Source organism: Temnothorax nylanderi, unplaced genomic scaffold (assembly GCF_030848795.1).
Source record: "Temnothorax nylanderi isolate EJ_2023f unplaced genomic scaffold, tnyl_v1.0 TNYL_tig0006_pilon, whole genome shotgun sequence".
NCBI lineage: Eukaryota > Metazoa > Arthropoda > Insecta > Hymenoptera > Formicidae > Temnothorax > Temnothorax nylanderi.
In genome coordinates, this window is record NW_027249068.1 from 59,983 (window position 1) to 84,021 (window position 24,039).

Genomic DNA, 24,039 nt, shown 5'->3' on the forward strand with positions numbered 1-24,039 from the left:
TTTTTATGTGATAAATATTCTAAAGTAAAAGCGAATTGAGTTATCTTATATATGCAATTTATTGCTGCTTTTTGCATATACAAAGATATATTATACAATATATTTTCAATCTATTTAAAAAGCGGGGAAAGACCGTTCACTTGTGTAACAAAATTGCGAATCTAGAACTCGCGTTGCACATTTTCTTCGTATATAAATTAACAACTAAACGCTATGTGTGTCATGATTGTTCTCGTGTCTACTAATACTATTCCTGAGAGATACCCTTCTCGTACCGTCTACCTGTTTCTATATAAACGAGTCAAAAATCAGGCACTCCAGATCCTACAAGAGTAATATAAAATACAAGTGCCTCTTATAAAAATATCCTGTGCAATGAAATTCTAATCGGAGAAGCCAATTGATCGATCAATACAATTAGCGACTCTTGCCCTGCTTCGTATCAGCCCACGCGTCTCTACGAATGTATGATTCACGTCTTATCGTCCTTTTCTTCTTCCATGCGTTCGCGAGATATCTCGTTAGTTTTTTTTATTCGCATCCTCGCTACGCAAATCGCTCACTCCGACGCTCTCGGAGTTGCGAGCGGATTCTTGTCCTTCAGCTCCTTGTTCCCGGTCGTCCGTTGCACTCGTGGCCCTCGGCGACATCCCTAAATCATTCTTCGCGTCTTCGAGGGCACATTCTTCGGATGGCATCGAGCTATTTGTGTCCAGCGAGGTCTTCGGCGCGGTCGACGGTTTCGTCGAGTCCGACGGGACGGGGTCGTCTAAGCTGGTTAGTTCCTCGATCACGACGCCCTGAGAATCGCCTGGAAGGGCCAAGGGCTCCCTGAGACTGCCCTCGCCAGAAGTCGTCGAAGGACGAGCGTCGTCGGTACTCTTCTTCGTACTCTTCACCGTGTCATCGTCCAGAGGCAAGGAATCCATATTGGAGCCCAAATCCTCGACGCTGGTTATGAAGTTCAGATATTGATTCTCGTCGTCTCTCGGATAGCTCAGCATCTGCAGGAAGTCCATGGGCTTCGCTCCTCCGACACTTGCATTAAAATCAGAATGGGAGTTTTGGCTGACTGAGAAGTGGCAATTGCGGGATGCGTCCGTCAGCAAGTGCATCACGATCGGAAAAGTGGGATCGACGAAGGCGTTGCCTTTGTGGAAACTCGTCCCGTGTTCGCTGTCGCGACTGTGAGAAGTGGCGAGAGATGTTTACGCAAATATAATTTTAATTTAAGATGCCAGGCAACGAATAATATTTGAAGCATAATAGATGGCATTCTTCGTACGAGTTATTACTTACATAGGATCACTCTCGTTGGCGCTAGATTTCGTAGTATCAGGTGGATTAGCTTCTTCTACATCAATCTCTTCGTCCAAAGAATCATTCGAGGTGACTGAATCAGTCTTACTATTCGTCGGTTCGAAAGGAAACAACGGCACAGAATCGTGAAACTCGCCGGTATGTTGAAGCCGACCCGTCGCGAAGGCATTCTCCAACGAAAGTGTCGTATTCCGCAAAGCTTCCTCTCGTCGAAGACGTCTGGCTTCTCGTAGACTCAAAGTATCTTGCGGTACCGCTAGACGACCGCTCTAAAGATTAATAATTAAAGTTCAATTATATTATGATTTGTATTGAAAAAAGGAAAAGCATGTTAATCAATTAATCAGTTATTTAATCACTATTTTAAAAAAGCACTTGCTATTAAAGGAGAATGATAAATAAATAATTAGTATAAGTAAATTTTGAGACATAAAGTTTTTAAGAAGACATAATAGAAACAACGTTCGTAAGACCGTGGACGTCAATTCTGATTTAAGAAACAATTATTTTAAGGGACGAAAACTCGGGTCTATCTGCCAAGCCGGTTACTGCCAAACCGCCTGTTGCAATCACGAAAGCGCTGACGTTTAGCAGTGACCCGCCGCTTCCTCCTTTACGTAATAAACTTCCGACGGGCGTGGCGTGCGAAATATTGCGTCCAGCTGTTCGGTCCAGTAAAACAGAGGAAAACCGATGGACTCAATTCCAAGATCGGTTTCAACGCATTGAATGGCCATGTGCAAAATTATCGTATTCCATTTAGAATGCGATAATGGCATTTAGTTTTTATTAGATTTAAAATATACGTATATCACACAATTTATATTAATGTTTTTATGTAACATGTTAATCTCTTCTATACAGCTATATAACCGCTATATTTTATTATTTTTATAAAATATTATGAATTATTATTATTTTATCCTTGATAATATCAATAATTATTTTTTGAACAATCAAGGCTAATTTATTAAAATTGATCAAGATTATTATAATTATATTTACCGTAACTGTCTTCTGCGTCGATGGAACATTATTCGAAACCAATTCTGATCTCAAACTTCTTCGCTCGCGGCGACGCGTTAAAAATCCCCGAATACCTTCAAAAATTTATCTTTGTTACTTATCCATCAAATTACGTCATAAATCTCTCAAAATAATATTGCTCTACTTTCTAATCTCGACAAAATTAATGACATTGCGATGTTATTTATATCCGCGACCTCTTAATTGAACTTTCTTGTTGCTTTCTGGTTTTATTATATTAAATGTAGTATAAGTTTATTATTATATTTAAGTGCAGTAAAAGAGATAAGAAAGTCGATAGAGAGTTATCTATACTGCTAACGCGACATAATTAAAGAATCGACGTAATTTTATCAAAACGCTGCGCTTATTTACTCACAAGCTTGAATTTTTACAACCGCAGAGTGGAAATCGTCTTTCTTCCGTATAAGCGATTCGTCCGCGACGATTTCTGGCGCATCGGCAACAATCTCCATCCTCTCGTCTGTACTCGTATTGGAATCGGAAGCTTCGATTATCGTTTCCACGGTCGACGATTTCGTCTCTGTGGTCCAATATCCGAAACGAGAACGGCCTTCCACCGATTGCTCCGATATTGCGCTTGTAATTGGCCCGTGAACACTCTTTAATCTCTCTATCTTCCCTGAAAAATCTTCAGTTTTCTCTTCCTTCTCATTTTCTGCATCTTTTCCTGTCCGTTCGTCAATAATGGATTCATCACGCGTATTTGGTTTAGTCGCCTCGTGTCCGTTGTCGTGTTTCATCGACTCGTTCAGCGAGTCTTTCCTGGACTCTGTTACTTCTAGAGGCACTGCTGTCACACCTACGATTTCTTCCTCCATTTTTTCCTTTACATTTTCTTGATCACTTTTACTTTCAATTTCTAATTTTTTTTGCTCGATTTCTTCTTGAACGTGCAGTTTTTCTTGCTCGATTTCTTCTTGAACGTGCAATTTTTCTTGCTTGCATTCCTCGTGTGTTTCCAGTTTCTTTTGCTCGCATTCCTCGTGTACTTCTAATTTTTCTTGCTCGTATTTCTCCTGACTTTGCAACTCTTTTTGTTCAACTTTTTCCCGCTTTCTATTCGGTTCTTCAATTTTACTGCTTTGCCTTTCTGGAACCTCTTCAACACTCGCTTGCTTCTCTTCAAGTTTCTCCTGAATATCTCCGGTATGATCTGCATTTATAATATCAGGTTTACTTTGAACTGTAATTTTTTCATCCGCCGTCTCGAGTCTATTATTTTCTTCTAACAATTCTTGTTCAAATTGTGCTAAAGGTGCAACTTGTGAATTCTCTGTATGTGCTTCCTCTGCCACTTCCGGTTTAATTTTTTCAGTTTCTTCGTTCATTATCGGACTTTTCTTATCCTTATTATCTTGCTTGGTATCCACCACGTTACCTGATAATTCGCTAGTCGCTTCAGTTTTCATTACATTATCTATTTTATCTAAAGAATCTTCGTGATCCTTCTTTTCTTGCTCAACTGACATCGAATGCATAGATTCTGACAATAGCTGATTAGATTCGTCGTCCACGTCTAAATTACTCTTTTCAGATTTTCCGCTACCTTTTTTCAAATCTAATTTTTCAATGCGAAATTGCACATCTTTATCCAACAAATCTATCAATTCTCTCGCGATTTCTTCCTCGCTTCCTAATTCTTCTGCCTCTCCTTTCTCCCGCAAAAGCGAGCCGATTTGTGCAGCGTCTTCCGATGGAGCTCTCAAACCAATACTGTCCTTCTGAGATCTCGCTTCATCCTCCAAGTTGATTTCCGTAGACAACGGATCTTTCCCCAGCCACTCATACTCCGCGTGTTCCGCGCGATACAATTGATCAGCCTCCGGAATCTCTGATTGCAAACCACTCTCTGCCAACTCTTCAGCGACAATTTCTTCTTCGTGATCGGCCAAGGCCAGCCGATTCACCAACCTCTCGTCCGAAGTCAACGGCTCGATCAAAGACGTCGTGGCGTCGCTCTCCCTAGGACTGCCGTTATCCTCCTTCTGCGTTCCGTTTTCCGTTATCTTAAAAGACGACACCGTATTATCCTGGAGCGAATCTAGGTTTAGTTCCGGCACTACCGGTCTGCCTGGACTCGGGCTCTCGATCGATCGATTGCTCTCCGCGGTACTCTCCTTCACGTCGCTCGACGTGGTCGTGTGGGTGCCCTGCGTACTTCCGCTCTCTTCCGACGAATTCTCCGGCGCGCTTAATTCTACCGTGACTTCTGCTCTTCCTTCGTTTGTCGCACCAGTATCAACCGTTAAATCTTTAGTATCAGACAAAGACTCATACTCGAGAACGCCAGGAGAAGAAATCTCCTCAGCATCCTTGGAACCAATTGTCCTTACATCAGTTTCTTCAGTTTCCTCGTGCTCCACGATGTCTTCCAGCATCGCAACCTTCTTTATTTCTTCCTCTTTTACCGTCTCCTTATCATTTTTCCTTTCTTGATGGCTCTCTATCTCTTTTCGTTCGCCATCTTCTTTCTCTTCCTCTTCTTCAGCCTCTTCTCTGATCTTGTCCAAGTCCTGATGAGGAATCATTATGTCCTGGCTTGGTTTTATTCCTTTCACGCCACGCGTAAAATCGGTATCGACAGGCAGAACGGCGGGTTCCGGTCGGATATATTCTCCGAAAACCTCCATGACGGATCCATGCTGATCCTCTTCCCGTCTTTCGTCCTTGGAAATCTCTTTAGCCATATCGAAGCGTGTAAGTGACTCCTCTTTTCGATTCGTTGGTTCCAGCTGATAATCCTCGTCCTCCAGGGTAACGGGAGAAGGACACGGTCTGTCCGGGATGATCACAGTCGTCACGGAATCGGGGATCTCGCAGGGAGAACCTTCGCTGAGAACATAAGAATACGGGACCTCTAAAGAGAGCGGCATCGTCACTGGTAATTTGTCACTCTCGCGTTTCTTCCGCGCTTTCGTTCTACTGTTCTCGCTCGGAAGATTCGTTATGGGACATTCGCTTTTCACCGTAGTATTTCCGGAAGTTGTACCCTTAGAAAATCCATTCGCATCTGCATTTTCAGCTCCTTTTTTTGACGTCGTTGTATTATCACCGTCTGTTTCAACTACTTCAGTAATCTGAGAATCTTTGCTATGCGATCTTGGATTTGTAGATTGCACATTTTTTACATGAACTTTAACTGCTAATTCTTCTACTATTTGATTGCCATTTGACAATTTTTCGTTCATCGATTTTTCAGTTTTATCCATTGATCTCCCATCTTGCGCTTTTATCTCATTTTCTGTTGCTTTTGTCGTTATTTCCGTTTGGTCAGTCGTCTTTTCTACTCCATTCTTTAATACTTTTGCTTTATTCTTTAAGTTCTCTTCTTCATTTTCGATCGCCGATTTTTTAATTCCATTCGCTAATGTTTCTATTTTATTTCTTGAATTTTCCGTTTTATTAGTCGACTCCTTTATTTCACTCTTCATTTTTTCTTTTTTATTTGTTAATCTTTCTTCTATATTTAAATCTGTTACATCTTTTATCTTTTCTATATCAACCGTTCTTTTTTCATCGTCGTTGTTCTTTTTCCTTTCCTCATCGTCTTTATTTATCGGTATTTTTTCCGCGTCCGTCGACTTTCGTATCTCACTCACGGCCTCTTCCGCCTCATTAGTCGGCTCTCTCGCTTCATTTATCTTCCCGTCAGTCACCGACTTTTCCGCTTGGCTCGTCATTTCGCCGATGTCACACGTCACGACCTGTTGGCAAGCCAACGCTTTCTCAATACTCCGTTCCGCCATCTCGATTTCGATCAATTTATCCTTCAGCCTATCGAACGCGTTCTCTCGTGCGGGATCCGCATTATCATCTTGAAGTTTGACTTCGTCTTCATCAGGTTCCAACGAATCTGGTCTTAGCGGCACCACGTCCGCCTCTTCCGGTGTAACGTTTAAACTATCCCTGAAGACTTCCTCCGATCTTCTCCCTTCTTCCAGTTCCTCCAATTCCTCAAACTCCTCAAGACTACCGCGTTTCTCGTCGAGTTTCACCGAAGCGTCTTCATCTCTCATACGTTTTTCGCCATTGATAAACCTTACGTCCGACGTTAAGTCCTGGCGAACATTGCCAGAATCCTGCTTCGCATCTACGATCGCATCTTCGTTTACAGGAAGGACCGCTATGTCTTCTATATCACTCGTAATGTCGTGCATCGTCGAGGCCTCTTCCGCGTCCTTCGAGATATCCTGCTCCTGCGGTTTCCCGGCGGAATGGTTGCCGTTATTGGACGCCGTCGGCAGGACCGGCAAGGACAGCTCGTTCCTCTTCTTCGTCGATTTGGGAGCTTCCGGTGAGATGGGCGGCAGCGTCAGATTGTCCGAACCGTTCTTGCTGGCGCTTCTGGAATTCCTGGATGACCGCGGCCTCACGACCGGCAGGGAAACGCCGTTCGCGTGATCTCCGGAGATCTCCGATTCCGACGGATCGCTCCTGGCAGGATCGCTCCTGCGAGCACCGCCCAGCTCGGATGTCGACTTCGAGATATCTTCCAGGATGCTCTGCGTGGCGGTCAGTCTCGCTTCCAAGGTGTCGCGCGTCGCGCCGAACTCGTGCTCCAATTTATTACCATGCTTCGAGTTGTCGTCGACCTGATCGACGACGCCGAAGTCGCCGCTCTCGCGTCTTCTCGATCTTTTGCCCGATCCCGCGCTGCGTCTCCTCAGTTTTTTCTTCTCTCTCTCCGCGTTCAGAATCGTCTCGTCCCTTCCGAAAGAATCTTCCATCTCCTCTTTCCTCACGATATTGGCTTTCCGTTCCAGCCCGTTACCACTCTTTCCTCTTCTGCTTTCTTCTTCATCGCCATGTCTCCTCTCCTCTCGAACGTGCCGATGAAACGATTCCCCGTTCCAGGCGAGGTCGACCGATCTCGAACGCTTTCCCCGCGGTTGTCCGATCGCCTCCAACTTCTCTTTGATGATCGGCGCCGCGCGATCGATCACCTCCTGCACCTGTTCCACGTACGTAGGCGATCGTAGGACCTCCAGACTCGCGGTGCTCGCGAATTTGCGCAAAACATACGCCCTGATTCGATCCATGCTAAGTGCTCTCGACGATACTTTCCTCTCGGAGGAATGTTCGGAGAGTCGCGCGTCCGGTCTTCTCTCCTTGCTTCCGGTTCGAGCAATCGTTTCACGGCTTGCACCGTCATTTTTAACGGTCGATCTCGCATGTCTGATAATTAAAAGAAGAAAATTCAGACAGATCCTTTTATTTGCATATATAAAATTTGCTAAAATATTTATCAAAATTATTATTATAATATTAAATAATTAGATTATACATATATAATTATTTAATATTAGAATTATATGATTACATTAATATAATTATCATGTTAAAATAATTAGAAAAGATATATTACCTACAGTAAAATAAATTATTATACCCATTTTCAAGTCCGGTCTTGGCCGCGACTTCTTGTTCCGTCTCGGTCTCGGACTCGGTCTCAATTCGGCGCACCTTCTTCAGCGGTCTCCTCGCGGAGGTTCTATTCGAGCTCGTCGTCGTCGTTGTAGCACGTTCGACCTCCTCTTCAGGATTTTTGTCCTTCTTGGAAACCCTCGTTTTAGATCGCCTATCTCCTCGAATCCCTTTCCCCACACTATCGGTCGCCTTCGACTTCTCCCCGCTCAGCTTGTTCTTTCTGAGTTCCTGCTTAATATCTTTGGTCTGAATATTTTTGCCGGGGCCGTGAAGAGCGGTCATCTGCGAGATAATCCTCGTCGTGCGAACGTCCGACGTTGTCCCGTTGTCCTTTGATTTCTTCGAGGTTTTCTTCGCAGTCGCAGGATCTCGCGAGCACGTCTGCTTCGACGCTTTTCGATTTTCTCTGCCGGTGGAGACGTCCTCCTGACTCTCCTCCACGTCAACGGGCACCTGTTCACGCCTCTCGAAGATCTCGATCTCCTTCTCCAAGGACCAACCGCCGTTGGAAGGTCTTCGCTGGGTCTCCTTCCTGGGCCACAGATTAAAATCGCGACTGAATTCATGGTTGAATTCGCGATCGCTGTACTCCTCGGCGTGGTACTCCTCCCGCAGCTTCAGCAGCTTCTCGAAGTGGCGGGCCGCAAAGACGTATATGTCCTCGGGACGATGACGCAGGACCTCCCTCGTGAGACTTTCGACCACGGTCGCAAGACCGTGGGGCACCCGCGGCGCGATGAGGTATCCTGTGCCAGGACGCAGGCTGGGACGATCGATCGGCGGGGTCGGGCTTAGCATCGTGCCACTTTACTATATCTCATGTTTTCGATTATTCTTCATCTATACGTGGAGTTTCGTCATCGGCATTCCTTTCATTGCGACGTATCACATCGACGCATCGCGGAATATCAGCCTCTTCTTTTTCAAGGAACTCTTCCAGAATAATTCGTCGCGTTCTAGATATTCAAAATCGAAAAATTAGGATTAAAAATTAGGATTTGCCTGCGTGAATCTTAAGGAAATGCGACAGGTCTTATAATCTTCTAACAGTTGAAAAAGTATTTGTCAAGGCGCCTTTGAAGATCTTGTTTCTCCTTTTCTAAAATCTTAATTTTCTGGGACACTATGCAGAAAGATTTAAGAATTAATTGCAATTTTCTATGTGTAAAAAAAATAACTCTCTAGTGCATTTGTGCTATATCCCTTAAGTTTCAAGCCATACTTCCTCTACGACAGACGACTAGCTTCGACAGTTTTATTAACAGAATATTTCCGAATATATACTTTTCTCTTTTTTTTTTATTCGGAATTGATTTTCTTACTTGATCCAAATCCGGAGCTCTACGATCTACCTACGTTCTGTACAGCAAAACGTATTTATTTGCTTTCGTGCCGAAGATAGTATTTCATATATCTTCAAGCTAGCTGGGTGCGGGGATACAATAATTGCGAGAGAAAAATATTACAATCAATTGTAACGTATATATTTCTTTTTGCAGAAACGATTACAGTGAGTTACAATATGCGTGTATATGTGCGTATCGAGGTGCAGCGTTCATCGCGCGAGTCAACGGTGCTCGTAATTAATTCCGTATACCTGCCAAAGTGCGAGAAACATAAATTGGAGCGATATCGTGAACGCGGATATATCGCTGGTCTTTCGCACGTTTCCGTAACCGGATGTACCTGCTGCAGGAGGGAACGAAACGGGAGGGTTGCCACCACCGAGCGAGTGCATCTCCGTGGCACAACTGAATCACCGACACCAGCCTCGTCGGCGCGGTGGTCGATGCTTGTCCATTGATTAGTTTGCCCTGACGCACGGCCACGTGACTCCGCCGCAGAATTATACGCGGCTTAAACCATGGAACCGGGCCAAAAGCGAATGGAATAATAATGCGGCCCACGTAAACACGGTGCTCGCGGTCGTCCAATCTCTCTCCGCCTTTCCGTGACGATCCTACGAGACGACACGGTTCAATTGCGATCGGTCACCCGTTACGCGGCTGGAAATATCGGCCATTTAATAATGCAACCGCGACAGTATACTCATGTAAGTTTTATGCAGCCCGGGGACAGAAACTATCATGGATTTCAGGATTGTGAAACCTGCAAAAATATCAAACGTACCCGAAAACTGTATTAAAAACAGAAAATCTATAATCGATGATTGCATCTAAGAAAGACATATCTAAATAACAGATTTAAATTTCTACGGAAAAACGAAGTAGAAGAGTCAGCGTGTTACCATTAAAAATCAGTAATGTAAAAAAATATAAGTTTCTATCGTACCAAATTATATAGATAGATTTGGCTTATTTTAGGGGATAAATATATCGCATTATATATTTATACAATTTGATACAATATTTAACAGTTTAATACAATCAATTTATTTTGCCTAAGTGTACAAAAAGAATAGAGCTCACTCCATTCTTCGTTGAATAAAAAAGGTCATGCTGATTGCGTCATTTCTTTGAACTGAGTCTTGTTGAGAGCATACTGCGTGAGAAATTCCAGTTCGAGGGGATGAAGCTTTTCCGCCGGGATGACGAGGCAGTGTAGCGGCGATCCCAAATCCACCCGCGTCATATCCTGCAGGGAACAAGCGACAATGTGCTGGTCCTCACAGCCCACCCGCGCCAAGCCCACCGCCAAGCTCTGTTGCGTAAACGCTATTAAATGCAAGAAAAGTCCAGAAATAATATATAGGTATATTATTAATTATAACAATTATTATTTATATGATCATTATATAATTTATGTGATCGTTATATGTATCTAATTTATATGATTATTACGCGATCATTATATCATTTGAATAGAATTACTTGTCACCGACCTAAATCTTTATGCCCATCCTGAATCTTATTATCGAGTATAGCTATCAGTTGACTAGCAGCCTCGTTGACGCTCATGAATCTCGGAGGCATGTACTCCTTTTTTCTCTTCGTGATACTTTCCAAGGTAGGCTCCTTAACTTTGATGTCCAAGAGACAGAGTGTGTGCAGCCCTCTTTGTCTGTTAGAAGCTATCTTCTCATAAAAGCTATCCGGCCGCCAAGTGTCGGTCCAGTATGGAATCGAAACGACTTCCCCATATGAATACAGCTGCAAGCCACAGCAACCAACCGCAGTCAGTATCGACGAATTGTGTATGACTTTCACCTGACGAGAAGCATAATATTCTTAAATAATCTTTGTCAGATACGTGTGAAAATGTAAAACAGTCCTGATATTTCTCAGAAATAACGATTCTAATCAATCTCGCTGTTCCATCCACCTGTATGTCTTTCTCCTTCGCACGCAGAACCAGATCCGTGTGCGTGGTAGCCCCGAGAGGGTCTCCTACAACCAGAAAAGCAACGTCTTCGTCCTCTCTCTTCGGTAGTATCTCATCTGCGTTACTCTCCACCAGCTCGCGGTCGGCGACGATCAAGGAACGTCCGTAGAACTGTTCCTAATGTAAGATACATACATGTGCAAATTACATCTGATATATTTTTAAACTGAAACTTGAATGCTGTGCGAAATTGTGCGTTATCTTCGACGTTTAGGTGATACAAACCAAGGTTTCTTGCTGCACTGTCAAGACAGAGGTATAAGATTCCAGGTACACACGGTCACATTTCCTAATAATCTCGAGCCCTTTCACAGTGACGTCCTTCGCGTCGCCTAGACCTAATCCTATCAAGTAAAACATGATTCCCACTTGTTTATCCTTGTCATCTGCTGTTCCGCAAAACATACATCTTTCATTTCAGGTTCTGAACCACGTTGTCGAGGATTCGTCTCTTCAACATGTGTTCCAAAACGCGCGCGCAGTGTCGCCAATGAGAATAGTGATTGGCTACAAAATCTCTATTGTTATCATTCTTGCATTTTTTTTGGAGTTTTATCCGAGGTGTAAGAATTTGCGCTACTCTATTAAATATATCTTTATTCGATTTTAAGCAGAATTCGGATGTATCTTCTCTCTATTTGAATATTTTGGGCGCATTCAGCAGAACAAATCACTCAGTATAGCAAATCAAACGTGACGGGCTGATGCATAATTTTACAGATAGATACATGATCTCGTTTAAACTCCCATTAATTTAATTAGCGATTTAAAAAGTCAACCGGCAAAGGCTGCGTTCGGGGAGCGCGCTATTAGCGCTATTGCATCATTCTATCTTTATCGCTCATCAAGTGTAGAACAAGGATAGAATAAGCAAATAGCGCTAATAGCGCGCTCCCCGAACGCAGCCAAAATCGCTTAAGTCAAAATCAAATGGTTAGCTCTATACAATTCGTTATTAATTTTATCTGTTCTTCTCACATGTTAAACACCAAGAAATTATTATAAATATTATAATAATAATTCTATCTATATTAACAAAATAAAACAAAAGTATTATTTGATAAAAGTGAATTGCCGCGAAAATCATCAAGGGACTTTTAAATTCTTTCCGGGGCAACACTGAGTATAGCTGAATTTTACTATAGCTCTCCCGGCTCTCTGTCAGTCAGGGATGTGCTAAATTCTACCTCTGATATTACCGACTCGCGCGAATTCCGGGATTTCCGGGGAAGGAGCGTACGATTGACCGTCACCAGGAATAAACCTCGCGGAAGGAGGATGCTGTTGCACAGAGTGACGCCGTTGTTTCGCGGCGGGACTATTCTCAAGGAGACGAGCGCGATATCCAAGCCATTTCTTCGGTCGACGATCACCACGCCGTCCGGGGCGATCCTGCCCGAGCCGAAGAGGACCCCGTTCAGCTTCCTGGGCGTCGTCAGCAGCGTGATATTCGGCCTGCTGGTCGGCGCCACGATCAGCAAGAACGTGGCCAACTTCCTGGAGGAAAACGAACTCTTCGTCCCCTCTGATGACGACGACGACGATGACAACTGATGACAACTAGCGATCAGCTGCTTTCATCTCGTTGTGATTCTTGAGAATACTCTGCCGGTTAGACGTGCTCTTAATGCTAATTGAAGGTAATTTTTCATATATTTTTGGAATAACTTGTGGCAATCGTATAGGCGAGATCGTTGTCGGTTTACTGTGCAAAGACGGATGTTATTATTCAGCTACTCCGATTTTTAAATATATACATATGTAAAAATATATATATATTACATAATATATATTCATATGTAATAAAACTATATATTTGTGTGCTGAAAAAATAAGAGACGGACGATAGATTTGAAACAATCAGTTAATTACATTAACTATACTTATATCTTACGTTTGATTAGTTGTCGCTGACTCTTGTAATTTCGAATTTTGATTGACTAATTTTTTTTTACCTAATTTAGAATATCGTCTGAATTGCTTTTCAGATTCAAGTTTGACGTCGCTGTGACGCACGACCAGTAATTGCATGAATTCACGTAAGAGGAAGAGGAGTCTCTTCGCTTACACAACTTAGGTACCTTACTTACGCTTTAATACCTGAGATTATGTAAATTATCAATAGAAATATTTATTTATACAATTGTTGAAAGTTAAGTAGAACTTTTACAAAATCTATGTATTTATAAATCTATGTATATATTATATCTATAAATAAATTGCGTTAAATACAGTGTAAGTAATACGAAAACGCTCATTATGGCATCTGTACAATCGGGCGATGTTAATCAAATGTGTACATGTGATTATAATTACACGTATCTCTTTTCAGTCTTCGATTAATATTCACAAATTTCCAAATGCGATTTCCGGTAATCTGCTCAAAATTGACAGTTTCGATAACATTTGCTGGAAACACACAGCAAATATAGAAAACTTGTAGAAAGATCCTATTTTAACCTTTTTAGGACTATATAAACAGCTGATCTTCTTAAAAGAAGAATCGATATTTCTCTATAAAAAGAAAAAAAAGCCTTTTTTTCGACGTTACAATTCGACGATAAATATTTGTATCACAATTCATCGAACGATTTTTAAAAATGTCTATCACATTATCTGAAACGTGAACTTGGGAGAAATAAAAAACGGATACATAGTCTAGTCTGTACGAAAGTTCATAAATACGGAAATATATGTGAATAAATAAATAAATAAGTCTCACGGACAGTATGGATTATAACGATTAAGGTAGACGAATCTCTTTCATAGTGTAAAACAGCAGAGAATCGCGTCACAGAGAGAAAATCTTGTTGGACTTGAAGATGAAAATACGAGAGAAAAAAACTCTTTGTACTTGCATCTGTTTGAGTTGAGAAATGAGACTGAGTCGAAAGAGTGCCCGTGCTAATAAATAGAAATCTGTGAATTAAATTACGTATACCAAACGGACTGACGCCGTAGTAAGCGGTCGGTGAAAAATTATTTATCCAATAAGTTGAAAGCAAAGAAGCAAACGCGAAAATGTAAACTTTATTAGTTAGATTCGTTGTTTAGTGAAAAATTATTGCGTTTCTTGACCTAGATCGATCGTTCGCATCGAGAACATACGGATTATTGTGATGGATTGGCTTCCGTTTGATCGGCATACGAAACGCGAGTAAAAGCGCGAAGATCGCGACGCATTATAGTTCTACATAAAATGTTGCGCTTGTGTCATACCCTGCCTGCGTATAAAACTAACTCCGAACGTTAAGCGTAGTGAGCACTGACTCGATTTTACTGCGGCGGCCTCTTGTGTAAACCCCAGCCGTGAAAGCATTTCATGAATCTTCTGGATTCCTTACCTTTGGCAGTTAAAAATAACTTTCGAGGTTTCTCGGGTTGCTTCACGCGCAAGTGTTGAATGTATACCTGAAAGAAGAAGTAAATGTTTATTTGCTAACGCTCTGCATTGTTCCAATCACTCGAAATCAATTTACTTTGTCGTGAATATATTTGCAATATTTTCACAAAAATTAACGATCTCATATAACTGACCTGAGCCGACTTGTAGGCCAGTTTGATTTCAACTTCTGAACAGCGAGTACCCAGCCAGAGAAATACTTGTTCTCCGTTATCGAGGATCATTATATCATCATCTGCCAAGTCATCCTGCAAAAAATAGCATATTATTCATTTATTGTAAAAAAACCCGAAGATATTCCGGTCATATACCAGAAGCCTATTATTAATATCGGAATATTAAAAAGTTACTTGGCAAAAATCGGTGCACTTCTCGCTGATTGTAAAGTACCCCTTCTCATTGGAACATCTAAATAGTCTTGTGTAATTCATGTACTCCGCATCAGTGTCGTACGGTTTCTTCCCTCCAAGTGCCACCCAGAAGAAGTTGTCTGGTTCTTCGCCTTCGTTTAATACTTGCAGACTTATCCATGGCTGTATCCAATTATTTATATTTATTACCAACAATGAAAGACAAAACTTTTTTTTTCATCTACAAGATATTCTACTTCTTGGAAATAAAAAAAGAAAACATTTCTATATTCGACAGACGTTTATATTTGAGATTTATATCAAATTGAACAAAATCGAACTTAAGCTCTGAGATTTGAGCACGAGAGATTTATAACTCACGTTGTTGAACATTTCCTCTGCTACTTCTGCGATTAGACGAGCGTCTTCGGGATCAGCCTTCGATCCAATCCACGCGTACACGATACCGGTTCCTTCATCGGAATTGTTGAATGGCACATTTAAAAGGTAACTATAAATGAAAAGAGATGTGTATTATAGACGATATATAATCGTACGTATTTAACGTAATGTGTCTCACCAGAAAGCAGAATTCAATAATGTCGAATCCGCCGGTATTTGAATGAGTCGAGTACATAAAGCACTGCCATTACTTCGCAGGTGATAAAACTCCACTTTGTTACTACCTGGAGCCTTCGGCTGCTTACGTTTGCCTTGGTGAATGATGAATTTTCGTTTGAAGTAACTCATAAACTTTAAATTCTCTTGTTGTTGATGCGTCCTAACAACCTCCAGGTTTTCGCCGAATAATGATTTAAATTTCTTTTGTAGACTGAAACAGAAAAGATATGATTCACCTGATATTGATCGTCACAGATAAATATATCTATGATCTCTACCTAAACGTAAACGTCAGCCATCCCATGTTTCCCGCGTCTCTGCCTTGCCAGAAGTACACTGTACACTGATAATCGTCTTCGTACTGCTCCTCGCCGTCTTCGTTCTCCGTTATGTCCAATGGCTGGTTTAACCAAAATCAAAATAGCGATTTACTGTAAGTTTAATAGCTTTGCGTTTCGATAGAACATGTTTTACATACCATCCAATACCGGCATAAGAAAACGTAACAATCCGCACTGTAAAAATGCCCTAACTCCTCCTCCGGCAGGCGTACAAATTTCTTTCCCTCCAACACCAACGCTTCCATTCCCTCCAAATCGTCGTTCCACTCTGTCATGAGTTGATGCGCTTCCGCAGCCGACATCAATGGTTGTCGCGGCATGAATAAAGCAGCCAAATCCGCCTAAAAGTAACAGAAAATGAATAAAAATTTATTTTAAATGGAAATAATAATAGAGCAAAAATGCAGTTATAAAATGTATTTAAATAAACGTACTTTTGTTTCCTGTTGCTTAGCCCATTTAGTGAGATCCGCCCCAGTTTTAGCGACTGATTCAGCTGTCCTAGTGAAGTCCACGGCAATTACTTCGTCCCATCCGGTAAATTTAGATTTGAAGATCTATACAATACACGAAGCACATATTTTTTAATGGAAAGGGCTTGTAAAAACTGACTTAAAGGATTTTATAAATTGAGTTAAAGCATATTTATACCTGTGATTCAGTACCCTCTTGCAATCTCGTTACCATCGCATATTCTGGCCTCTCTATCATGTTGAATAATTCTTGAGATAGCTTTACAGCAGCGGCGCGTACTAATCTCGTTGATTTTTTACCAAACCTATAATCGTACGCATAATTAATTTAGTCAATGTACATAGATTTAAAAGTGACTTAAGCACACTCTTTACACTCACCAAACGTATACATCTAAATAGCAGTCTAATATATATACATTGCGATTGTTTAGCAAGGTATTCGTTAATTTTCCATGAGGAACCTCGATCTGCGGTAATTCCAGGTAGCCCATTCCGAGTTGAACTTGATACAGTCTGGGTACGAGAGGTACAAAATTTGGATCCACGTGCTCCTATCGTAAAAACAAGCGAGATGATTATAATAACATAAGAAGAAATAAGATAAGAAATAATTATTACATACATTGAAAGTAAAATGAATTAAATAAAATTAAAAAAAAAGCTTACAATAATTTGCAGATTTTTCTGTTCGTGTTCCTCCACCCCTAAGTGTAACAGGAAATCTTCGGACTCGGCACCCATGACTTCCGTTAGAATCTCAGCTTTATTTTTCCGTTCGTTCTTATTAATTTTTTCCGCCATCAGTCGCGCCTTCGACTTCAACGTACTCTTCGCTTTCTTTCCATACCACATGAATATCTTATTCCCCGTGTCGAGAACAAATACGTAACCGGAATCCAGAGACTCGACACAGACTGGAACGGGTTCCAAATGTATAGAAGCTCCCGCCGCGTGCACTCTATACAGACGAGTAATCGCTGTCTGAAAAAAGGAAAAATCGTGATCTCAGTTGTGACTTAAATTTCCCCTTCGAAAATTCAATTACAATAATAAGAAAGAATTAAGCACTCACTGTATCTTCCACTGTGTAAAAACCGGACGATGTGCGACCGCCCTCGATGTAGGTGATACCCGAATCGAACAGCATCAGAAATTCATCCGATTCGTCCCCCTGCTCCTCCCTGATTGTCCGACATTGTGCGCCTAAGTAATTCCTCAGATTTACGGCGTGAATCGCCGCACACGCTCTTTTATCTAACTGCGAGAACAAATTGTGATTAAATTAGTCGTACGCGGTTCACATGTGCGATAATCTGTGAAATAATCATACAGCGTTAAATCTTTAGACTTTTTATACTGTCTCAGTTCACAAAAGTATACGTACTGTCGCTTTTTCTCCGATCCAGAAATAGATCGCCCACGTCAACGATCCACCTTCGTCTATCGCGGTTTTCAGGATAATGTAACAATCGCCCTCGTAAAATTTTCCGTGCGCCACCTCCTCGATCTCGTTCGGCAGAAAGTTCTCTATCTCCCAGACCGACAAACCCGGTATTTGACCCGCGTCTTCGTCAAAGAACTCGGAATAATCCAGCGGCGGCTTCTCTAAAGCTTCATCCCATCGCTTAGGTCTACAAAATTAATTGTTAATTAATCATATGAGAAAAATCCATGCTGGAAAACAAATGTGATATAATTAGAAAGCTCGTAGATCCTACTCACTTCAAGGATTCTGCTTTCGATTCCTCGCATTCCTTATCCTTGTTCTTCTCTTTCGCTATGTCCTTCATGCCCTGCAAAAGCAATCATAATTATAAGTTTATCTGCGTACAAACACCGCAATGTGACTAGTGAAATGACAAACCTTAAGAATTTTGGCCTGATCTTGATCAGCCTCCTCTTGATCTCTCCTTCTTCTCAACCTCATTTTACGCGCGATCGGATCTTTACTGTCTACATCAATCGAAAATATGCTTTTGTACAAAGTATCAGATCTTTACATTTTATTTTATTGCATCTGATGGTCATAATACGTACTAGCAGCTTGAACTGGAGCTGGTACATTAGCACCGGCAAGACGCAACTGATGTTGCAACGAGAAGTCGATATTGTAAAATTCGATGCCCGATCCCCTTTGTACTTCTGTTGGTTTTGGTGGCATCACTAAATTCGGATTGTCCCGCAAATCCAGCTGTTCTAAATCGGTGAGAAGATGGATAGCGTCCGGTACGGTAATTAATCGATTTGACGTTAATATTAATTGCTTTAATGCGCCACATCTAAAAAAAACATATATTTCTTTTCGCAATATTATCTTGAAAAAAAAATTTATTCTCCTTAAAATAAGATAATTGAAAAAAATAACAGCTCCTCACCTGCATAATCCTTCTGGTATCATTTCTAAATGATTATTAGCAGCAGAGAAAACCTGCAATGACGATAATTTTCCTATTCCAGAAGGTATGCCCTCAAAATCTAATTCGTTATCGTTCAAATATAATCTTCTTAATGTGGAAATCTTGCACACAGCGGCTGGTATTGCACTTAATTTGTTACGCGACACGTTCAGAGTCTCCAACCTCGTCCACAATTCTGGAAAACATGTTTTACTGTTAGTCAGCATAAGACTACGTGAGTAAGATAATTGTAAAGGTGTATTCACCGATCGCTGTTGATAATTCCATTATTTGATTGTCGCTCAGATTTAAACGGCGCAAATTCGCCAAGGAATAAAGCGCGTCAGGCACTCGGGGTAAATTATTCTGCGACAAATCGAGTTCTTGCAAATTAGTTAGCGTTTCTAGACTAGAAGGTATATTATTCAATGTTCGTTGTGTGTCCCGCATTTGTAACGTCGTTAAATTCATTAAGGATGGCAATTGTCTGAAACAATTTGGTAGAAATAAAGGAAACTTGTCTTGGATAAAAAAAAATATTCTAAAGATCGACATGAAAATGTTTCCTACCTTAATTGGAAATGACCTAAAGGATTATGATTCAGATTTAAAGTCTGTAGATTAGCCAAACGTCGAGTCTGCGGTGGCACTGTTTCTAGCTTGTTATGACTAATATCCAAGAACAATAAGTCAGTCAAGTGGATGAACAACGTATTTGGTATGGTTTCGATACTGAAAGAATAAAAATAAAAGTTAGAGCTCTGTCCATGATCTTTCCATGGTCATAACGTGCATTTGGTTGTCGATACGTACTGATTATGGCTTAAATTAAGATTGAGCAAGGAACGTGCTCTTTCTAGGCCTTCAGGTACCTCCTTTAAATTGTTGTGACTTAAATCTAAGGTTGTCAGTTCCTCTAAATGAAACAGCTCTGCTGGGATACCACTGGATTTGATATTATTATGCCTTATGTTCAGTGTCCTGAGACAGTTCAATTCTGTCAATTCTCCGTACAAACGTTCCAGCCTGTTTTTGACAAGTGACAGATGTTCCTGATGGATAATTAAATGCATTAATATGTGATTCTAGCCATTTAACTAACACGACAAAAATCTTTTTCCATAAAAGTTCGTGCAAAAACAATATTACACAAAATATTTCTTAGATGTAGATAAATGTCATCACACAATTTTTTCAAGTATTACTTTACCAATTTCAACAATTTGCCCATCTCCTCGGGGATCTCCGTCAAATTTGTTTTGTCTAATTTCAGCCATTGTATTCCAGTCATGAGACGCACGGATTCAGGAAATTTGCCATCCTAGAAATATCGAGAGGCAGTCTTTACTACAGCTACCTAGCCGCTCACATGATCAATCCTAAACCTTGTCACAAGAGTTGACGAATCAAAAGTGGCATGTCATTCAGCTATCTTCTTTTATATTGGAGTAAAGGTGCATTAAGCTTAATGGAGCTATCAAATGTTAACAAAGTTACAAATAAATGTACGAAAGATCGTAAACGAGAGTCAGGAACCAAGCTACATTTGGGAGTTCTCTCGCGTGCTTTTCCGAGGTTAGGTTAACCTCTCCGTGGAAATCCCCAGCGATACTTACGCCGAAGTCGTTGCTGCTGAAGTCGACGCCTCGCACGAACGGCAGCACCCCGGTGTTCGCCATCCTGCCCACCGGGCGATTGATAAACGACGAGGACGTGCGTCGTCCGAAACACGAGAAACAACACGTCCGAAGGTGCGGGTACCGCTAAGTGTCGGTGTTGCAGCGGACGCGGCGCGCCGCGTCCATTCGTCGCCGTCCGCCGATCGTCGAGCAGTGCAAGGACAGTGTCTTCGCCGCGCGATCCTTATCGCGTCATGCGGCGCCCCGTTCCCCGATAGCGGGACACTCGGTCGACTCGAATTTCGGCCGTCGGCAGTGTGGTTCGGTTTCAGTGAGATTTGGGCCTCAACTGTCGCAGCGCCTCGCTCGAGCGTGGCCGGGAGCCGGGAGTCCGGGAGCCGGCTCGACGAGCATCACGACTGGGACGATGAGGACGGCGACGACGGCCAGATATGCCGGACAGGGATGGGCATTAACGGACTCGCGATTCGGAGCGGACGGCGTTTTGCTCCATTTTACTCCGCTGTGAGCGCGATCGTGCCCGCCATGTGCGAATCACGACAGCCAGCTTCACCAGCTTAAGGCTGTCCCGACGTCCCGAATTTGTGTAATTAAAAAATGAATGATAATAATATAAGTTAAAATATATGGAATGTATGCGTAACATTAAATGTAACTTGTGTTCTTTTTTAATTAATACTTCTATTAATAAATAGAATTGCGCTCGCATAGAATTTCTCCTGCTACAAATCTCCCTACTCTACTATCTTCCTCTTCTTCCGTGATTGACTAATATCAACTTCCATGACTGACTAAAGAAGAGAAAGAAGCTGCAGATTACTGTTTGCGATATCTTTTGATACTAAATCACCATTTAATGTCAATTTTCGAAGAATTTCAGGAATGTTGCGAATATTATTGTTAGCTTTGTGTCCCAGGAGACCAGGTCATAATTAAAAATCTCCGCGGTAATAATAGGCCTGTTTGTTTTAGCTAAACTTCTTGCACAGTTCATCTTTTCTTTTTTTCTCTCCAATGTAAAAAGAAAAGGAGAAAAGATGAACCGTGCAGGAAGTTCAGCTAAAACAAACAGGCCTAATATCGGCTCGCGATTATTACCGTTTTTTTTTAATCCAAGGAAAAGATCGAAAAATAGAAAAGGAAGCCTCGCAGGTCGCGAGCGCATAATTACGCAACTCGACGATCGAGCTTCGATATGCGCGAGGTTCACGCACGTGAGAGTGAGGCCCACACGATTGGGCGCGTCGAGATCGTCCTCGTGGGAATGGCAGCGTGGGCAGTGGTGCGGGGAACCTCGTCTCGAATCGCAGGTACGGAATCCGCTCGCTCGTTTCGTCCCGCTCGGCTTCATTGGGCTTCATATCTCGCGCGCGCGTACATACATACAAAACTTGAGTCACGTTGTATGTACCGGCACCGGCGCGTTATCGGCCGAAGCGTGCTCACTCGCTCTCGCTCACTGCTCGGTGCTCCTTCGCTCTCTCCAGCTCTCTCCGTCTCCGTAGCCGAAAGAGAGTCAAGAGAGAGAGAGGGAGAGAGAGAGAGAGAGAGAGAGAGAGAACGTGCGAATGCACCGCTGTGCCGTGAACGTGCTGCTCGACGTGAGCAAGAACCTCTCTCGGCCGCGTTATTCTTAAGACATAACTGGCAAAGCGGAGCGCGTTCACGCTCACCCTCGTGTATATGGCTTCAGTTGAGGAGCTGGATCATCAGGTCGACAGCGGCATGGGCAGCAGCGACGCGCGCTCTCCCGAGGTGAAGTCGCTCCTCCCCGACGACGAGGACGATGACGAGGAGGTACGGTCAAGAGCCTTTATACATGAGGGAAGAAAGATGATAGTGATAAGTAAGATAGTGTCGTGCGCCACGAACTCCTGGCGTAGCTTGTGTGCCACGACGTTTGTAAAATGCAGAATGTTCGGAGTGATTCAGGAGTAAAAGACGATCTTCAGGATTCCTACGTGATCCTGCTGAATCTTGTGGTACCAAAAGATCACCGTGAATCGTTATTTGATGATAAGAGAAAAGCCGGCTTTCTGATACCTCACCTGGTGCTAATATTTATAATTATATATATATATATGACCTATGCGCCATGTGCTCTTTTCAGTTAAGATTAAAGTAAATGAGATATTTATGGTGTCTTGTAAACGCGATGCTTTTGTTGCCTTCCTTAACTGAGATTAAAGTTAATGATGTACTTATAGTATGTTAGGAGTATAGCAATTTTGTTGCTTTCATTAATAACAATGAAGAATTGCTATTTGTTGCACTACTCGGGATTTAATCAGTTTAAATTTTCCTTTCTACTTAGGATGAGAGCTTAACAGAGAGGTTACTAGGGCTTACTGAAATGTTTCCTGAGCCGGTACGCAACTTTGGATACAACTTTGGAACCTGCCTATGCACATGTATCAAAGGTAATGTTACTCCCATAAGCCTCAAGATACGTATGCTTTTCAAGATACGCAATAAAGTTAGTGATTTATAACGCAAGGATAAGTTACACATTTATATGAATATATCTTCGCAGGTCTCTATGCATATTCGTGTTCAGCAACATGGTTGGTCTTCAGTTCGTCCACAATTCTCTTTGCGCCGATTATCTTCGAGATGGAGCGCGCGCAGATGGAAGATCTGCAGCGTACGCAGCAGAAGCAAGTCCTCTTAGGCCCTAACACAGCTCTGTCCGGCGTCAACACCTCGGGTCTTCCAATGGCACCCCCCGTTCAGCGATAGGCCATTACAAATTTACACGTGCACGCGTACAAGGACACATACAGAAATGCCCAGTTAACAGAAAAAAAAGAAAAAAGAAAAAGTCACTCGAATTTTCCGCTCAATTATTTGCCAACGCAACTTTGTACGTCACGGGTCGTCATGCAAATCCACGAACGGACGATTTCTATCGAGCGTATATGTAACTATCCGTTTAATTGGAGTAACATCCCGTAGAGTTGCGCGATGTGAAATTCGGAGTAAATATAAATTTGGATTGTTCAATGGAAAAATATAGAGTTGCAGCATTCGTCGGTCTAGTCCACCCTCCTCTGCCTCTATACTTACGCACACACACACACACACACACACGTCGTCGTTCCTTCTGGTAATTTTTACTGAAAACCAACACATACTGTGGTATCGCGTGGCATTTTATTATCGAACGCGTTGCAGAAGTGTGATAGCGCTTCGTTCGACGGAAAGAAAACTACTTCCGTCGTTCTGTTCGCTTCGTGAATAAATGATTGAGAGAAAAATTTGAACATGCAATTATTTGTATTAGTTACTATGACATTCGTTTGTCGAAAACGCGGTGCTTGTCTCGTGCCGTCGTGTGTTATTATCTTTAATATGTCTCATCTGTTATATTGTAATTACGAAAGAACAAATAAAAGACATAGTGGAGTAGTGTCTTTAATCCCGTCGTGTCGTGCCGACCTTTTGTGTAAAATTTCTGTAAAGCTAACAAATAAAAGACACAACGACAGCCTTGCATACCATCGGCCTCTTCACAAGTTCGATTATGTAACTTGCGTTACTTGGAAAAAAATAAATGCGATTTTCCAATAGAAATACTGAGACGATATTCAATCTAGCTTCTTAAAAAATTATATCAAACAACATTGTGGTCTTTTACATATAAAAAAATAATTTTTAATGAAATTAGAAGTTG

The 24,039-nt window shown here is 41.9% G+C and overlaps 5 protein-coding genes across 6 annotated transcripts; 2 read left to right on the plus strand and 3 right to left on the minus strand.

The window, feature by feature from the left end:
- Window positions 1-40: 40 nt before the first annotated feature.
- On the minus strand, window positions 41-9,907 carry LOC139777061 (uncharacterized). Of its 2 annotated transcripts, none has more exons than XM_071714266.1 (6): window positions 9,484-9,907; window positions 7,760-8,753; window positions 2,726-7,545; window positions 2,326-2,420; window positions 1,300-1,589; window positions 41-1,185 (listed from the first exon to the last, which is right to left on the minus strand). In XM_071714266.1, the coding sequence occupies exons 2-6, from the start codon at window positions 8,593-8,595 to the stop codon at window positions 522-524; spliced, it is 6,705 nt and encodes a 2,234-aa protein (XP_071570367.1). In that variant the 5' UTR covers window positions 8,596-8,753; window positions 9,484-9,907; the 3' UTR covers window positions 41-521. The 2 variants fall into 2 exon arrangements, with proteins under 2 accessions (XP_071570367.1, XP_071570359.1); XM_071714258.1 differs by having other exon boundaries at window positions 9,395-9,907.
- Window positions 9,908-10,166: 259 nt separating this feature from the next.
- On the minus strand, window positions 10,167-11,950 carry Dph5 (diphthine methyl ester synthase). Its single transcript, XM_071714647.1, has 4 exons — window positions 11,365-11,950; window positions 11,080-11,256; window positions 10,640-10,964; window positions 10,167-10,472 (listed from the first exon to the last, which is right to left on the minus strand). The coding sequence occupies exons 1-4, from the start codon at window positions 11,542-11,544 to the stop codon at window positions 10,252-10,254; spliced, it is 903 nt and encodes a 300-aa protein (XP_071570748.1). The 5' UTR covers window positions 11,545-11,950; the 3' UTR covers window positions 10,167-10,251.
- Window positions 11,951-12,288: 338 nt separating this feature from the next.
- Emre (Essential MCU regulator) lies at window positions 12,289-13,372 on the plus strand. Its single transcript, XM_071714744.1, has 2 exons — window positions 12,289-12,779; window positions 13,128-13,372. The coding sequence occupies exon 1, from the start codon at window positions 12,418-12,420 to the stop codon at window positions 12,691-12,693; it is 276 nt and encodes a 91-aa protein (XP_071570845.1). The 5' UTR covers window positions 12,289-12,417; the 3' UTR covers window positions 12,694-12,779; window positions 13,128-13,372.
- Window positions 13,246-20,869, minus strand: Flii (FLII actin remodeling protein). Its single transcript, XM_071714344.1, has 22 exons — window positions 20,343-20,869; window positions 19,937-20,047; window positions 19,540-19,778; window positions 19,297-19,458; window positions 18,993-19,213; window positions 18,706-18,922; window positions 18,368-18,609; window positions 18,195-18,283; window positions 18,053-18,123; window positions 17,715-17,961; window positions 17,403-17,588; window positions 16,997-17,311; window positions 16,709-16,881; window positions 16,506-16,632; window positions 16,289-16,411; window positions 15,992-16,195; window positions 15,792-15,913; window positions 15,473-15,724; window positions 15,274-15,403; window positions 14,893-15,075; window positions 14,677-14,790; window positions 13,246-14,550 (listed from the first exon to the last, which is right to left on the minus strand). The coding sequence occupies exons 1-22, from the start codon at window positions 20,403-20,405 to the stop codon at window positions 14,416-14,418; spliced, it is 3,726 nt and encodes a 1,241-aa protein (XP_071570445.1). The 5' UTR covers window positions 20,406-20,869; the 3' UTR covers window positions 13,246-14,415.
- A 999-nt stretch (window positions 20,870-21,868) lies between these two features.
- On the plus strand, window positions 21,869-23,853 carry Mge (translocase of outer mitochondrial membrane 22 homolog mge). The gene is made up of 3 exons (XM_071714717.1): window positions 21,869-22,163; window positions 22,681-22,786; window positions 22,900-23,853. Exons 1-3 carry the CDS (start codon window positions 22,050-22,052, stop codon window positions 23,103-23,105), a joined length of 426 nt encoding a protein of 141 aa, XP_071570818.1. The 5' UTR covers window positions 21,869-22,049; the 3' UTR covers window positions 23,106-23,853.
- Window positions 23,854-24,039: the final 186 nt, after the last annotated feature.

Excerpts from the sequence above, each read along its gene's own strand:
- LOC139777061 (XM_071714266.1), bottom strand. The coding sequence starts at position 8,595 with ATGCTAAGCCCGACCCCGCCGATCGATCGTCCCAGCCTGCGTCCTGGC. Across the intron at positions 7,546-7,759 it reads AAGACCGGACTTGAAAATGG|ACATGCGAGATCGACCGTTA; the intron begins GTATAATAATTT and ends TTTAATTATCAG. Across the intron at positions 1,590-2,325 it reads CGACGCAGAAGACAGTTACG|AGCGGTCGTCTAGCGGTACC; the intron begins GTAAATATAATT and ends ATTAATCTTTAG.
- Dph5 (XM_071714647.1), bottom strand. The coding sequence starts at position 11,544 with ATGTTTTGCGGAACAGCAGATGACAAGGATAAACAAGTGGGAATCATG. Across the intron at positions 11,257-11,364 it reads CAGTGCAGCAAGAAACCTTG|GAACAGTTCTACGGACGTTC; the intron begins GTTTGTATCACC and ends ATCTTACATTAG. Across the intron at positions 10,965-11,079 it reads CGAAGGAGAAAGACATACAG|GTGAAAGTCATACACAATTC; the intron begins GTGGATGGAACA and ends GCTTCTCGTCAG.
- Emre (XM_071714744.1), top strand. The coding sequence starts at position 12,418 with ATGCTGTTGCACAGAGTGACGCCGTTGTTTCGCGGCGGGACTATTCTC.
- Flii (XM_071714344.1), bottom strand. The coding sequence starts at position 20,405 with ATGGCGAACACCGGGGTGCTGCCGTTCGTGCGAGGCGTCGACTTCAGC. Across the intron at positions 19,779-19,936 it reads TGGGCAAATTGTTGAAATTG|GAACATCTGTCACTTGTCAA; the intron begins GTAAAGTAATAC and ends ATTATCCATCAG. Across the intron at positions 16,196-16,288 it reads CTAAGCAACAGGAAACAAAA|GCGGATTTGGCTGCTTTATT; the intron begins GTACGTTTATTT and ends TGTTACTTTTAG.
- Mge (XM_071714717.1), top strand. The coding sequence starts at position 22,050 with ATGGCTTCAGTTGAGGAGCTGGATCATCAGGTCGACAGCGGCATGGGC. Across the intron at positions 22,164-22,680 it reads ACGAGGACGATGACGAGGAG|GATGAGAGCTTAACAGAGAG; the intron begins GTACGGTCAAGA and ends CTTTCTACTTAG. Across the intron at positions 22,787-22,899 it reads CCTATGCACATGTATCAAAG|GTCTCTATGCATATTCGTGT; the intron begins GTAATGTTACTC and ends ATATCTTCGCAG.